The 12,496-nt window shown below is 43.3% G+C and overlaps 1 protein-coding gene across 1 annotated transcript in view; it reads right to left on the reverse strand.

Moving 5' to 3' along the window:
- Nucleotides 1-12,496, reverse strand: part of LOXHD1 (lipoxygenase homology PLAT domains 1) — a gene marked incomplete at both ends in the record, with an annotated part of 129,367 nt that overhangs the window by 91,872 nt on the left and 24,999 nt on the right. The window contains 5 exons of the mRNA XM_079330659.1: nucleotides 2,344-2,479; nucleotides 4,203-4,453; nucleotides 6,170-6,293; nucleotides 9,175-9,323; nucleotides 11,433-11,531. Of these exons, the coding sequence (XP_079186785.1) occupies nucleotides 2,344-2,479; nucleotides 4,203-4,453; nucleotides 6,170-6,293; nucleotides 9,175-9,323; nucleotides 11,433-11,531 (759 nt within the window). The remainder of the gene's footprint in view (nucleotides 1-2,343; nucleotides 2,480-4,202; nucleotides 4,454-6,169; nucleotides 6,294-9,174; nucleotides 9,324-11,432; nucleotides 11,532-12,496) is intronic.

Here is a 12,496-nt window from a genome sequence, read left to right on the forward strand (position 1 = left end):
ACCAGCATGGCATGACCTTCAGAGCCCAGAATGGAATATAAAAATATGATAGCATGCATATAAATTAGATCTTTACTGGCCTACTCTGTGTTTGACTGTATAAAAAAGAGACAAGAGCTCCTGAAAAAAAAAAAAAAAAAAAAAGGGGAAGACAGATCTCTCAGAAAAAGTTTTGCGCCTGTTTTAATAATATACAAAATGTTCATGACAACTCCTGTCTGAAAGGCACCAGCAAGGTTTAGGTGTCCAGAAATGAAGCAAAGTCTGAGGATGGCATGTGATGGAGAAGACTGTTCTCCCTGGGGAAAGCTGCAAGTGCAATTCAGACACCAAAGACTGCTCTCATCTGTCTGGTGTGGCCTCCCTGACCTCTGGCTGGGGGAAAGGAGGAGTGAAATGTGCAGGGAGGGGGAAATGGAACCTTGTACCAGGATTAGATACTGATAGAGGACTGCCAGGGAGAAACCACACCAGGGGAGATGTGGCTGAGCTAGGGCTGCAGCAGCTGGGGGAGGCCAGGCATGTCCCCAAACATCCATCATCATCCTCCCAGCACTGGCTGGGCACATCCCCCAGGTTCCCTTCCTTTCACATCCAGGTGTCCAGGCACTTTGGAAATTCTCAGAGCCAGGGCAAATATTCCCCAGTGTTCAAACACCTGGGAGGACAAGACCTGGCACAACAGTTTCCAGGATAACATTCAAGATAAGGAGAGGAGGGAATAAAAAAAAAAAAAAAAACAAAAAAAAAAAAAACCAACAAAAAACCCCCACAGAATAAATACAAGCTGCATATGGAGCTGCAATCTGCTGCAGGAGCAGCTTCTAGATGCTGTGCTGGGAGACATTTCACCATGGATACCCCAAGTGAGGTTCAGCCCAGCTTTGATCATCTCCACAGAAAGGGACAGTCCTGTATGCACAGGGAGATAGGCAAGATGACATAATAGGTCTTTTCTAACTCTGAGTCTTACACTTGTATAATCTGGCAGCTAAAGGTCACAGATTTCTCAAGGCTAATGCTCTCTGTCTATCTCCTGCTCTGCAGCAGTGAGGGAATTAGCCTGTCAATAACAATCAGGGTTGATAATAGGGGGTTAAAGGTTGCAGATGCTTTAGCTAAATGGACCGTGTTGGAGGTGCAGTGTGGTTACAACACTGACTAACATTTAGATAAAGCTTATTCAAATGACCTGCTGTTTAAGCAGGAGCCCACCCGAAGCACTCTCGGATTAAACTGAGTCTATTACCCTAATTAAAATATTCTGTTTACACATGTGTTTGGCTCGGTGCAGAACCAGGCTGGAGTGTGAGGGGTTGGATGAACATGCCCACACAGCAAAGCACAGAGCAGTTCTCTCAGCAAACGTGTGCCATTGCCTCCCTCTAGAGAAAAGGCTCCACGTTCAGCACACCCTGCCTTGGGAGGCATGTTTAGCTGCTGGACAGGGCTAAGACCTGCTATTTCTCTGAGGAAATAAAAATAAAAATAGGTGAAGCCAGCAGAAAGAGTTCTGTTTTATTTCCCATTCCCCCTCCCCTCTCCCACCAAGGTTTGTCTCCTTATATTTTTTGTCTCCATCTAGAATAGGGAAGCTTTGGTTCTGTAGTGATGAGCAAAGTAGCGGCGCTTGTCTGCAAAGGCAGGATGATGTCTGAGGCAGCCCTGAGCCCAGTGGGCCTTAAGGAAATGAGTGTAATTCTTCAAAATATTGTAGGAGTTTAATTTTATACTCCCCTACAGCAGTATTTTCAAAACTGAAACTCATGCCCCAGCATCTGAAGGATGTCAAGCTGCTGCAGCCAGTGCAAAGGAGGAAGGAGATGCTGCAGGGCTGGAGCCCCTCTGCTCTGGAGCCAGGCTGGCAGAGCTGGGGGTGCTCAGCTGCACAGAGAAGGCTCCAGGGAGAGCTCAGAGCCCCTGGCAGGGCCTGAAGGGGCTCCAGGAGAGCTGCACAGGGACTGGGGACAAGGCAGGGACAGGACACAGGCAATGGCTCCCAGTGTCAGAGGGCAGGGCTGGCTGGGATATTGGGGAGGAATTGCTGGCTGGGAGGGTGGGCAGGCCCTGGCACAAGGTGCCCAGAGCAGCTGTGGCTGCCCCTGCATCCCTGGCAGTGCCCAAGGCCAGGCTGGATGGGAATTGGAGCAGTTTGGGATAGTGGAAGGTGTCCCTTAGAAATTAGATGACCTTTAAATGTCATTTCCAAACCCAAACCATTCTATGATGCATTGACTGAATCCACCTGAACCTCTCATTGACCCTATGCAGGTGGCACTCAGGGGGTGTTGTTTTTGGAAGGAGGGGTGAGCTCCCAGGAGGGTTCTGGACACTTGCTCTTACTTTTCAGCCTTTTCTGGCGCAGGGAGACCATTTCGTAGAGTTCCCGCTCTATGAGTCCATCCCCTTCATCCTCGTCCAGCCACTTCCCACATGGGAAGGTTTGCTCAATCCCAGTGAAGGGGCAGTAAACCACCACCTGGGAAGAGAGATTGGGAAAGTGAGCTTGAATATATTCCACTGCTGGCAACCCACAGGACCTTGGCACTGAAAGCTTAAACAAAAAGTCAGATCTGGAGGACCTGGTCCTGTTCTCAGAATCAGATTTTCTGGACCAGTATGAACCGGACTGGTTGCACAAATCCCAGTTTGGATACAGCTATGGCTCATCTGTTCTGTTATTTCCATTTTTGCAGCAGTACATTGTTATGGGTCAGACAAGAAGAGGTGAGAGGCCAGGAGGGGAAGGGAATGGAGCAGGCAGGATGGCTGCAGCAGTCAGCATTGTGTCAGCATGCAGCACAGGCCAGTGCATGGCAGGGCTCTGCAAAAAACACAGAGTACAAGAAACCTTTAAACATATTCATCCTAAGTGGATTCTGCTTGCCAGGAAAACTGCATTTCCTCATAGCTCCAGAGTAGGCATGTGCTTTCCTCTCCACGCTCCCATTTCCTCCTGATGATCTTGTAGTGTTGTCACCAAAAGCTGGGAAATAAACCCTCCAAACAATTTGGTAGGTTGGAAAGACGAAATTGCTTTCCTAACTATGCTGGATGCATGGGAATTTCACCTCAAAGCATGAGCAGAAACCAAAAAGACCATGAAACCAATACATGTCACATTTCTATTATATAATCATTACGCTTTCTGTATATATGTGAATATATGTTTATTATTTCTAGTAAGTTATTTGGATATGAGTAGGGGTCTTTTGGGGATTTTTGGTGGTCATTTGGAAGCATCTCATTCCTCAAAATACCCTCTTATGGTCCTGGATCTTCTGGTGAATCTTCTTTCCTGGAGAGTATTTCAAATACATGTCTACGTTGTGGTGCACTTCTCTTTATCATTCTTTGCTCTGGTACTCCATCTCTGTTCTCAAAACTAAGATATCTACCAGTACATATTAATCACTGGTGGAAGCAAACAAGGAAGTGTTAGCTGGCACAAAACTTATTAGTCACAGATGCAGGGAGTTAACACAAGGCCACATTAATCTCTGGCATGTGTGCTAAGCACTGGATGGTACAAAACCAAACATTACCCACGGATATAGGGATCACACACCATGTGCTAAACTTAGAAGAATTTTCCAACACCTTCCCCCACTGCTGCATGGAATTCTCAAATATAAGATGTTGAGCAGCAACATTGCATTTTCTCTACTGCCTCCCAGTAACAGCTGTGGTCAGCCACTTTCCTCTGGGTTTTGAGGGTTTTCATTTGAAATTATTATTTCTGAGCCTCCAAGGCAGCATCTAGAAACTTCAGGGAAGTCTGAGCATAGATGATGACTTTGAAATGCTCAGCACAATCCAAGGCTGTGTTTCTGTCTGGCCCCTTGGGCAAACATCTGAAGGTGCTTTTGGAGCTGAGCAAACAATAATCTGTATCTTTGTGACTGCAGAGGGGCAATCAACCCAATTAGCAAGTGATTGACTTATGCATCTAACGTGCCTTTGAGGCAATCAGCTGCTCCCGTGCGTGATGTATAATATTGACTTGTTAAACCCGGGATATCTCCTTCCAAACAAAAGCGGATTTATTTATTTATCTTGGATGTCGGGGTCAGGTTGTGAGTGGGGAACAGGTCTGGCAGCTGCCTGCAGACAAAACTCTTGGAAGTGCTGGCCCAGTGGTAGAGCTCCATGACCTCAGAGTCAATGAATGGTTCCATGAGTTGATGATAATTCATCCTCACCTTCTCACAAAACCAGCCGGAGCTGACGCCACAGTTGTCGTGCCCAATGGTGACTCTGCTGAGAGGGCTGAGCAGGGCAGCTATCTCCACGTTGAAGAGATCTGTCCTGGCACGCTCAAATTCACCTCCCTCCAGGAAAATCTTCCCGCTGTTCTTCAAGCCTTTGGAGCCGTGGAGGATCACGTGGATCTTGGAGTTGGTGCCAGCTCCTCGGATATCTCCCGTCACCACAGCCACGTTGTACACGATGCCTGGAGGAGTCAGAAGTTTGGTTAGGGGAAGAAAAGAAGTGAGGAAAATAGTCTGGGAGTTATGGCTTTGATTTGATTTATGTTGGAGACTCTATTGATTTCCCACTGGTCTATTTTAGCTTCTGACTTACACACAGCACAATTTTTTTGTCCCACACGTAATTCTGAGGAATACACATCTACCTTCAGACTGTCTAAGAAAAACAGGCAAGGGGTGACAAACTCCCTGTTTCTTGGCCCAGTGGAAAAATAAAAGTTTTGTTTTATTTTTTATTTACTTTATGATTCTGATTAGGTGAAGAAAGTAAAAAAAAAAGGCAAGTAAATTATTTGATTTTGAGAAATACCAAGAAGCACATATTTCAGAGAATGCTGAGAGAATAGAGAAGTGTTGCTTTGAACGGTGGTGGCAAAATCTGCAATGTCACAAAACTCTGAAAACTTTGGGTTTATCTGTTTTTAGCCTATAATGCTGCTGAAGTCACCAGGACCTCCACAATCACCATGATAACTCAGAGATCTCAGCAAAACAAAGTTTGGAAAGAAACAAGTGGGAAGAAAGAAAAATATTTCTGAAAAGGAACCTATTTACATAAAACTGTCCTTGGGGGTTTTTTCTATCTCCAGATGTTAGTCTAAGAATGAAAACACTTCTTCCTACAAGTCTTACCTTACAGAAAAACACATCTCAAACCTGTCTCATGGTGTCAAATACACCCCTAAACACTATAGGAGAACATAGGAAATAGTTGAGACTTAACCAAGTTTTTTGATTAAATCAGACAAATTTCAATAGGGACTTGGGATGAAGTGAAAACGCCAGAACTCACTCTTTTATAAATAATCCTCCCTTTGAAATTTACATTTAAAATTGTACTCAAGTATGCTTTACTGTTGATATATCTTCAACAAAACTCCAGAGAGCAGGAAAACAAAACACACAGTCATGAATGGTAAAAGATAACGGAAGCTTTTTGGGATTGAATTACATTTCTTTCAATTTTCTTCCCTTTGTTTTCCCTAACAAGCATCCTGCAGTGAGGGATCTGCACCCAAACCACTCTCCTCATGCACATGCAGGGGAAATACGAGGACTGCAGAGGCTGAGGACCATACAAGGAATTAGAGAACAGTTGTTATGCATCATCATAGTGCCTGCCTTCATGGTATTAAAAAAATACAGGCAGAACACTGCCCAAATAATCTTCTGCCCTGTGACAAGCTCTTTTATGGACTTTACATCCAGGTTTCTTTTAACAGAGACATAAATTTTCATAGTCTTTGCTTTAACCATGTTGGATAATAAAAAAAGACTGATTTAAAGCTCAGCACTGTGTTTCTTATTTTGTAAAAGGACGTCTAGCTCCCCAGACAAGAAACTGAAGTTCAATATTCACTACTTTGTGCTTTTGCAAATAACATTTTGTTTGAGAGCTGGTGAGCAATTTGCTGAAGGTACAAGCTGTATCTTTCATTCCCTGCCTATCAGCCAGGTGCACCAAGTGATAAACCACAAAAGTCCAGCCCAGCTTCACAGGTGAGACACAAAGGTGGGAAATGTGTTGGCAGTTCAGGAACCCTCACACAAAACACCCTATCACCAGCAGATGCTTCACTGCAGGTCTCCCTGAGCACAGGGCATTCAGTCTTCTAAAGAAAACATGGCTAATAGCCTTAATGCCCCATTTGCCACCAGGGATTCAGACCTTGATTTACCTGTGGCTTCAGTGCCCCCAACAAGGATGTCCCTCTGAATTTTCCCGTCATCCTCGTCTAAAGCGAACCAGCGTCCAACTGGGAACTGGTACACACACTTATTGCCAATGTCCTCAATGATCACCTGAGAGAAAAGAATTGAAAAATGGCATGGGGAAGGCAAAGGTTTTACACAACAAGGTGGCAGAAGAGCAGGAGCTTAATGTACACACTCTCACTTGGTATTTAGCATACTTGGTACTCGAGCAGATCCCTAATTCTTACTGATAGAATTTCAGACAAACAGGGAGTAAACCCCCAGATTTTTACTTTTCTTTCTTTTTTATCCAGTGAAACCATTCTGCCTCTCTTGCAGTGTATGAGACCAGATGTCTCTGCTATCAAGACCAGCTGGCTGGCCTGTGTTCCTTCTCTCCAGAGCCTGTTTGCTGGCTACTCCTCTCCATCAGCTGAACGACAGCTCTTTGTTCTGCCTCAGGAACAGGCTGTGTTCTCCCTCTCTGCTTTACAGCCTTGTTATAAAATAATGCCTAGGAATTTTAGGGCAAATCCAGACCATCAGATGAGCTTGTGTGGCACAGTAATATCACTGTAGATCAGATACTCCAACGTGGAACCATTGCAAAAGCAGCCATTTAAACCCTGTGGCAGGAAACTGTTTTTAATTTGGAAGGATTTGGCTCTTGGACCACAGAGAGGTGGAGCTGTGCAAATATCATGAGGTTTAACAAAGCCAAGTGCCAGGTCCTGCACCTGGGTTGGGGCAATCCAAAAGACAGGCTGGACACAGAATGGACAGAGCAGCCCTGGGAGAAGGAGCTGGGGGTGCTGTGGGTGAGACCTGGAGCTGCCCAGCCTGAGCCCCCCTGCCCTGGGCTGAGCCCCCAGCGTGGGCAGCAGGGCAGGGGGGATTCTGCCCCTGTGCCCCTGTGCCCAGGTGAGACCCCACCTGCAGAGCTGCTCCAGCCCTGGGCTCCAGCAGCACAAGGACGTGGAGCTGCTGCAGCCAGTGCAGAGGAGGCAGGAGATGCTGCAGGGCTGGAGCCCCTCTGCTCTGGAGCCAGGCTGGCAGAGCTGGGGGTGCTCAGCTGCACAGAGAAGGCTCCAGGGAGAGCTCAGAGCCCCTGGCAGGGCCTGAAGGGGCTCCAGAAGAGCTGCACAGGGACTGGGGACAAGGCAGGGACAGGACACAGGCAATGGCTCCCAGTGCCAGAGGGCAGGGCTGGCTGGGATATTGGGGAGGAATTGCTGGCTGGGAGGGTGGGCAGGGCTGGCACAGGGTGCCCAGAGCAGCTGTGGCTGCCCCTGCATCCCTGGCAGTGCCCAATGCCAGGCTGGATGGGAATTGGAGCAGCCTGGGACAGTGGAAGGTGTCCCTGCCCATGGCAGGGGTGGGACTGGAGGGTCTTTAAGGACCCTGTCAAACCAGACTCTTTTAGAATTCTGTGATATTTTGGTGAAACAAGCTGGTGAACAATATTCCCCTTTAATATTACACTAGTTTTTTGCACCTCCTGCTGAGGTGTTTCTTACTGATATCTTCTGCCATAGACTTACTACAGTATTTTAAACCAGCAGAGAAGATTTCGGTCAGAAGAGAAGAAATCAAAATCTGTACTCCTCTGTGTGGGTTATGTCTCAGAGGGGTGAAAAAAATCACTGTTATGGATAGAACGCCCTTGACACTTTTCTCAACAATGAGGGAGAATCTGCAATCTGTCCTTTTTGATAAATTTATGAAACCATTCTTTGGGAAAACAGAGCTTCCCCTCCTGTCATTCATCCCACACTGTGCTGTTGCCTGTAGCACTCCTGGGTCCTGTTGTACCTCCACAGACAGACAGCAGTGTCTGCCAGGGCTGGGATTGTCAGCAGGAGAGAGCTGGAGTGCTAGAGACTAAAATAGAAAAGGTTTGGGAGAAATATCAACACTCCAATGCCTCTCTACCAGCTGATCCTCCTTGGGTTCCTTTTAGAGGGTTTATTCTTACATTTAGAGGTGGAAAACCATCTCTGAGTATAAGCCAGTCTGAAAACATGAGAAACAGGAGAGCAGGTTCATCCTGGAGTGACAACACTAGGGTGTCTAGGTATTGGACCAAATTACACAAAAAACATCTAAAACCAGTAGAGGCCAACTGAGCTATTTCAACTCAGCTCTCCAGCCTTCCATCTGAATTGGCAAAGCTGCATTTTACCTCATTGTAAACATCCTGGAGGCTTGTGGCAGAATATAGGGATGATGTGTTGGCTGCAAGTAGTCACCACACCAGATTTGGGGACTTGAGCAGCAACACCAACCTCGTCAAAAATGATATCATTACGCCTGTGATGTGAGAATGAGGTTCTGTGTTTTTGCCCCCCACTATTTATGACATTGAGCACAGCTATTCTGTTTTCCATTTCCACATGTTTCATGGACAGCCACCATCATAACTTCTCCTGCATTGTGTGGGGGTGGAGCAGCGTGTGCTAATATTTGCATTTGTATTACATTGAACTATCCTGTTGTTGAGGATTTACAAATATGGGGTCAGGTCTTCTGTGGATTAAAGACAGCTGTTAAACTACACCAGCAGAGGAAAGAAAATGAGACCAGAGGGAGGAGTCATAGATTTCCCCTTTATTAAATATTCCTTCAACCATTATACTAAAAGCTGTAACACCTTCCTACCCCATAGCAGGAGATTAAAATGAGCAGAAAAGTGGAAGAATAGAGTCTTTGTGGCAGGCATACCTCTTTTGCTGAGCCAATGATAACATTTAAAACTGGGAAAGCTATGAGTCTGCAAATTTTCAGTGTGAACAGATCCAACAGATAACTCTTGGTTTCTGCTATTTTTATGGTTGTGGTAAAGAGTTAAGAGAATGAAATTATTTGTGTCCCTCTCAGTATCTTGTATCACCAACAATTATCCTTACATCTCTTGGTACCAGACCACTGAGAGGGTGAAATATTTTGAGCCCATGAGATGCTAATGTTGAATGTCTTAGGAGTAACTAACCTTAGCAAGGAACCAGCCAGCAGATCCACCTTTGTTATTATGCCCAATATTAATTTTTCTTAATTTTCCCAGATTCGGAGCATCAAGAGTGAACTTGTCTTCTGCTCCTTTTTCAAAATTGTCCTTGTCATTGTCCAGTTTCCTCACACCTGAATGGGAAAAGAAAAAGTAAAAATAAAAGTAAAGAAACAAAACAAAAGTACCAAACAAACAACAAAACCTCCTCAGCAACAATAACAAACAAACAAACAAAACCACAAATAAATAAGTAATATATTGTATCTCCAAGGAGGAAAGGGTTACTGGCACATGCATGTTTGTAAGTGGAGGAATATTTAGGAATGTCACCACTGACTGAATCAAATATTCCCTAGATATCAGCTCTCTGCACCCAGGATTCAAGACAAAGGCAGAGGACTTTCTATTCTAATAAAAAGGTACTTTTTCTCAAGCACACAAAAGACCAGGATTTCCATTCTAATGTCACAGTTACTTACAGCTCTCAGAGCTTTCAGAAATATATATCCAGATGGCTCTTAATTTTTTTTTTTTTTTTCATTTCACCACATTTCCCTTTTATTTTTACTGTGTTTGAAAATCTCCAAACTGTTCAAGAAAGCTTTTGGTCACAAGCTGCAGATTCTGACATTTCAGGACACAGAATTCTTTGCTGTATCCAAGAGGAAGGATTTATTTTCAAATTAGGACCCAGCCAGAGCTGTTGGCTTTTTCCTGATCTCACAGGGGTTTGCCTTTATGGAAGGTATTAAGCTGTGGCCCTGGTTGTGTGGGTGATGTTGTGAGTGGGATGAAACCCACCCAAGGCACCAGTGCAGAGAAAGAGGCCAGTGGGCAACTCATCCCTCTTACCCTAGAGGGGATGAATCTTTCTCTAGGGTTTTTTTTCTCTGTGTGGATATGAGGGGTACCTGGACACCCTGCTAAGACTCAGACTCCCATTTTGGGATGTCTTGAGAGAGATGAGATGAATCCCTCTGTAAAACTCTGGAGGACTCATCACATATGAACCCTATCCCCCAGGTTTTATAATCTGTTCAAGGACACTTGGCAGATATCATGTAATTTTTTCTTGACCTTGACAGCATAGGTGCAGTGTAGAAGCAAGAGAATATTTGCTCCCTTATTACAGAAAACTTCAGGAACCTCCACCCACTTCTGTCCATGGCCCAGAGAGCTTGGTTTGGGCAGTCTTTTAATATTATTCAATTAATTAAAAAAAAAAATAAATTAAAGCTTCCAGGTCAATGTTGCAGTACAATCAACATTTAAAAATAATTACATTATTTTTTTTAAAAAGCTATTCAAACCCAGCTAATATAAGTTATATTAACTAATATGTAATATAGTACATAGTATGTAGTATATAGTATAAAGTATATAGGATATACTATATCCTATACACTATATACTACATATTATGTAGTATACATTATATTCTATATACTATATATAATATATAATTAATATATCATGTATAATATATAATATATAATATATATTATATACTATATATTATATACTATATACCATATAATATATAATACATAATATATAATATATAATGTATAATATTATATATATAATATATAATATATATTATATATTATATACTATATACTATACAATGTATAATATATAATATATTAATTAATGATATAAATAACATAAATAATATAATTATCAAAAATACACATATATAATATGTGTATAGTATATATGTATAATAAATAATATAAATAATATAAATATATAAATATATAAATATATAAATATATATATATATATATAAAATTGAACTAATATTTAATTTTTAAAGTTATTTTTATAAATGGCCAAACAGGCTCAGCCACAGAGAAGGAATGTCATTATCCATCCAGGTACCCAGAAAATGAGACACACAGCTCTCACTGCATTCCCTGTAAATGCACATTGGTGTTGGACCCTTCAGTGGATTGTCACTTACTCCACTGCTTTCTGCTGGTTGTTTAAGCTGCATTTTCCCAGAGTGTGCTTTTTTTTTAATGGCAGGTAACTTGAGTCATGCCCACACCCAGCCACATCTGCTGCATTGCAGGGGCTGTGGACGTGGGGCCCCCAGAGCTAACGCCACCATTTGTTGTGCCTTTCACTCAGCCAAATTATTCTGCGTTTGCCAGATTGCCTGTGTGTGTGCTGCTGAGATCACAGGCCTACAGAGCAGGAGGAAATATTTTAGGAGATGATTTGCATTTGAATACCTGTGTCTCCTTTCTCACCGAAGATATTAATGAAGACATCCGCATCTGTTCCGCTGCCGCTGACTTCTCCAGTAAAAACACGGACCACGTATTTGTTGACTGCAATGAGGGAGGCAGAAATCCCAATACATTAATAACTCAGTGGTTTGATGCAAAACACAACAATACAGACCAATCCAGGCTGTGCTGGTGCTGTCTTGAAAGCGTGGTCTGAGCTGTGACTCCTTCTCCACAAGAGGAATAAAATCCATAGGCAGGATTCTGTGTATTCACTGCCCAGGCCAAGAGGACAAATCACTCAGTTCCTGGCCTTGACACTGAAGAGTGAAATAGCAGAGGAAGTGAAAATTTTTGATGTGGATACAAAGGATTAAATGAACCCAGACCTATGGACCAGCTTTGCTTTTTCCAAATGTTGATGAGTTTCAGAGTCTGCCCAAGCTCAGGCCTGACCCAGTTCTGTCCCAGAGCTACTTTGACAGTTTAGTTTATACTAAACAAATATTTTGAGGAAATAGTATCATAGTGATAGAACAAAGAATAACAGATTTAATCGGAAAAAGGAGAAATTTTTCAACTATATCTATAAATTCTTTACTGGGTGGGTGGTGAGGGATTGGCACAGGTTGCTCAGAGTTGTTGACACCCCATCCTTGGGTGTGTCCAAGGTCGTGTTGGATGGAGCTTCAAGCAGCCTGGTCTAGTGGAAAGTGTCCCTGCCCACAGCAGGGAGTAAAAAAAGGATCCCAAACCTTCTCTGATTCTCTGAAATGCCATTCATGAAACAAAAACGTGAAGGTGGTCATTCTTTCATAAAAAACAAAACAAAACAACGTCAAGAACCAAAACAAGCAAACAAACAAAAAAACCTAGGAAAAAAAAATCCAGTCTTTTTTATTTAATGAAGAAACAGGAGTAAACCCAGGAGCTGTGGTATTGTGAAGATACAACATCTATGGCACCAAAACCCTGTGGGTGAGGCTCATCATGGACATTTCACACATCCTATCAGTGAGTTTGAGAAGCAAGTTCTTCAGACAGACCAGGGTGGGACTCACTTGGCT

This window comes from Erithacus rubecula (genome assembly GCF_903797595.1).
Source record: "Erithacus rubecula genome assembly, chromosome: Z".
NCBI classification, from domain to species: domain Eukaryota; kingdom Metazoa; phylum Chordata; class Aves; order Passeriformes; family Muscicapidae; genus Erithacus; species Erithacus rubecula.